The sequence below is a fragment of the Drosophila miranda genome, chromosome XR (assembly GCF_003369915.1).
Source record: "Drosophila miranda strain MSH22 chromosome XR, D.miranda_PacBio2.1, whole genome shotgun sequence".
NCBI lineage: Eukaryota > Metazoa > Arthropoda > Insecta > Diptera > Drosophilidae > Drosophila > Drosophila miranda.
In genome coordinates this window covers 26,061,673-26,064,001 of record NC_046674.1, presented here as the reverse complement: position 1 = coordinate 26,064,001, position 2,329 = coordinate 26,061,673, and the positions used below count along the sequence as shown (strand labels likewise).

Here is a 2,329-nt window from a genome sequence, read left to right as displayed (position 1 = left end):
TGCACCTGGCATCGACCAAATTATTACAGTTTTGTGTCTTTGGGTTTGCCAAAAGGAAAACGAAAGTTCAGACATCTAAAAATTATGTTGATGGATGGTACATATTACTCGTACAACTGGGGGCATGTACCTACTATTGCATGCAGCAATACATGCAACTATTGCAACGCTCAATAAACCTATTGGGCAAGGTGTGAAAATACCCTAAGACGTACATTTAGCTGTTAAAAACACTAGATATTTATTTATAGGATATTACTAAGATACATTGATGCCCAAACCCTTGCATTCCATTAATGGATTACCAACAGTACCGAACACAATTTCAGCATATAATTTTCAATCAAAATGTTTGTTTTTGGATGTTCTTGCTTTAAACATTTCAAAGATTCAAGATACAGACTACAGATTGCCAAGACTCGCTCTTGGTAACAATTTTTACCTACGTTTTTTCAGAAATTGAGCGTAAAAGCTATCATTTGTTGGGCATATCATGAATAATATACATAGTTCAGTTAGTTCACAATTATCTGGAATGCCACCGAACCCATGCGATCGCCAGGGGCGGCTTTGTATATGATGTTTTTGGCCCAAGCGCGGCATTCGACATCCAGCACTTGACCCTGGGGCAGGGACTTGAACTGAACGGGGATGAGGGGACTCAAGTAGCCCGGCTGGTTCAGATAGGGATAGTAGTAGGCGGGGAATCCACGGCCGTGAGAGTAGCTGATGTTATCGAAGCTATCCTTATTGGGGCCCTGAGCCAGAGCCTCAACCAGACTTGCCTTGCAGCTTAGCCAGATTTGCCTACGCTCCTCGTAGATCGTTTCGTTGATGTGGGCTTGCAAATCTTCTGGCATCTCCTCGAGCGGCATATCGTACGTTTCGGGCTTCCAGCCGAAGATCCTGTTGAGCTTGATGAATACGCAGGGCTCGTTCGTCTTGTAGCCATAGCTATTTGCCTTTGAGCAGCCCTCAAACGACTCCATATCCACCAAGCACACATCACTGGGTCTGTGGATATCTCCGAACTCGCAATTCTTACGGTCCACAGTGGTGTTGTCATACGCGTTGAGGAAATCGTCAATGAGCTCGATCCAGTTGTCGTTATTGCTTGGGTTCTTGGAATCAATCGCAATGACCATGGGGCCCTCGACGTGAATGAGCTGCGGGCGCACTGTTAGCCCCGGATTGGCTCCTATTAGCGACCTCTCCAGCTGCAACTTGGGCTCCGTCATGCTGATGCCGTCAAGCAGAACCTGGATGCAAATCCAGAACAAGCTTGCCAGAAAAGCATAGAAGATCGCGTAGAATAACATAAACTGGGCCCATGTTTTCGGAGTACGGCCCAGGAAGGTTCCCTTTTCGCGATCGAAGATCATTTGCCCGAGGGTGGGCTTCTTCGGGGGTTCCGGCAGCAGGAATTGCACCCTCTTTCGTCTTTCGCAATTTTTCCGCGAATCGGCTCTAGCTCTTGCCATTTTTTTTGTGGCTCCTACAACATATATTCAAAAAACGGATATATTTTATAAGTGATATTCTTAAGTTTAAATAAATACTTTAAATACTTTTCTTGGCAGTTGCAGCGACTGTAGCACCTGTAGACCAACTATGACTTCTCTCAACCGACGCTCGCTTCCAACAGCTGCTTTCGCTGACCTTGAGCGCTGTCCACCTCTGGAGAATGGGGATGTCAACTTGTGTTGCACAAACACGAGTTCGCGAAGCGCGGCCAACTTCGTTAGATTGTCTTGCAAATTTTGATTGTATTTTGATTAAAAGCTGCTTCTGCACAACCGAGCACACTGGGATATATTGCATGCTATAGACGCACATAAAGTACACAAACACTTTTTAATTAGGCACAAACAAACACAAAGGAATATCCAAGTGGCCACAAAAATGTGGGATGATTTGCTGTCGCAATGGATTAAAACTCAGGCTGGACTTGGACTTGTATTCGGCTCTCGGCTATACAGCCGGGACGCGTGTTGTTCTCTCGAGATACGATCACCAAATATCATCCACAAAGAGGGCCCGATCCGCGTTGATCGGATGCATGTTAATGAGTCAGCGTTCTCTTTTCCCTCAAACAATCGCCAGAAATTTCCAGGCCGTTTTGCGGAAGAGCGGTCTCAAAGGGTTCTCGAATTCAGTCAACAGAGGGGGAGCACTGCCATACGCATGGGGGTTTCTCGGGAATGGAGTGTATACAATATATAACCATTATCAAGTGTCAGACCCGTTGTTTACTCAGTCAGCTGCAAATTCCATTTGTCTCTAGATGGAGGGACAATGTCCAGGGTTTGGGGTTGGGTTTGGCTTTGAG

The 2,329-nt window shown here is 45.7% G+C and overlaps 1 protein-coding gene across 1 annotated transcript; it reads right to left on the bottom strand.

Annotated features, from left to right (window-relative positions):
• Positions 1-226: 226 nt before the first annotated feature.
• Positions 227-2,089, bottom strand: LOC108165569 (sodium/potassium-transporting ATPase subunit beta-1-like). The gene is made up of 2 exons (XM_017301643.2): positions 1,569-2,089; positions 227-1,495 (listed from the first exon to the last, which is right to left on the bottom strand). The coding sequence occupies exons 1-2, from the start codon at positions 1,834-1,836 to the stop codon at positions 516-518; spliced, it is 1,248 nt and encodes a 415-aa protein (XP_017157132.1). The 5' UTR covers positions 1,837-2,089; the 3' UTR covers positions 227-515.
• Between the last annotated feature and the right edge of the window lie 240 nt (positions 2,090-2,329).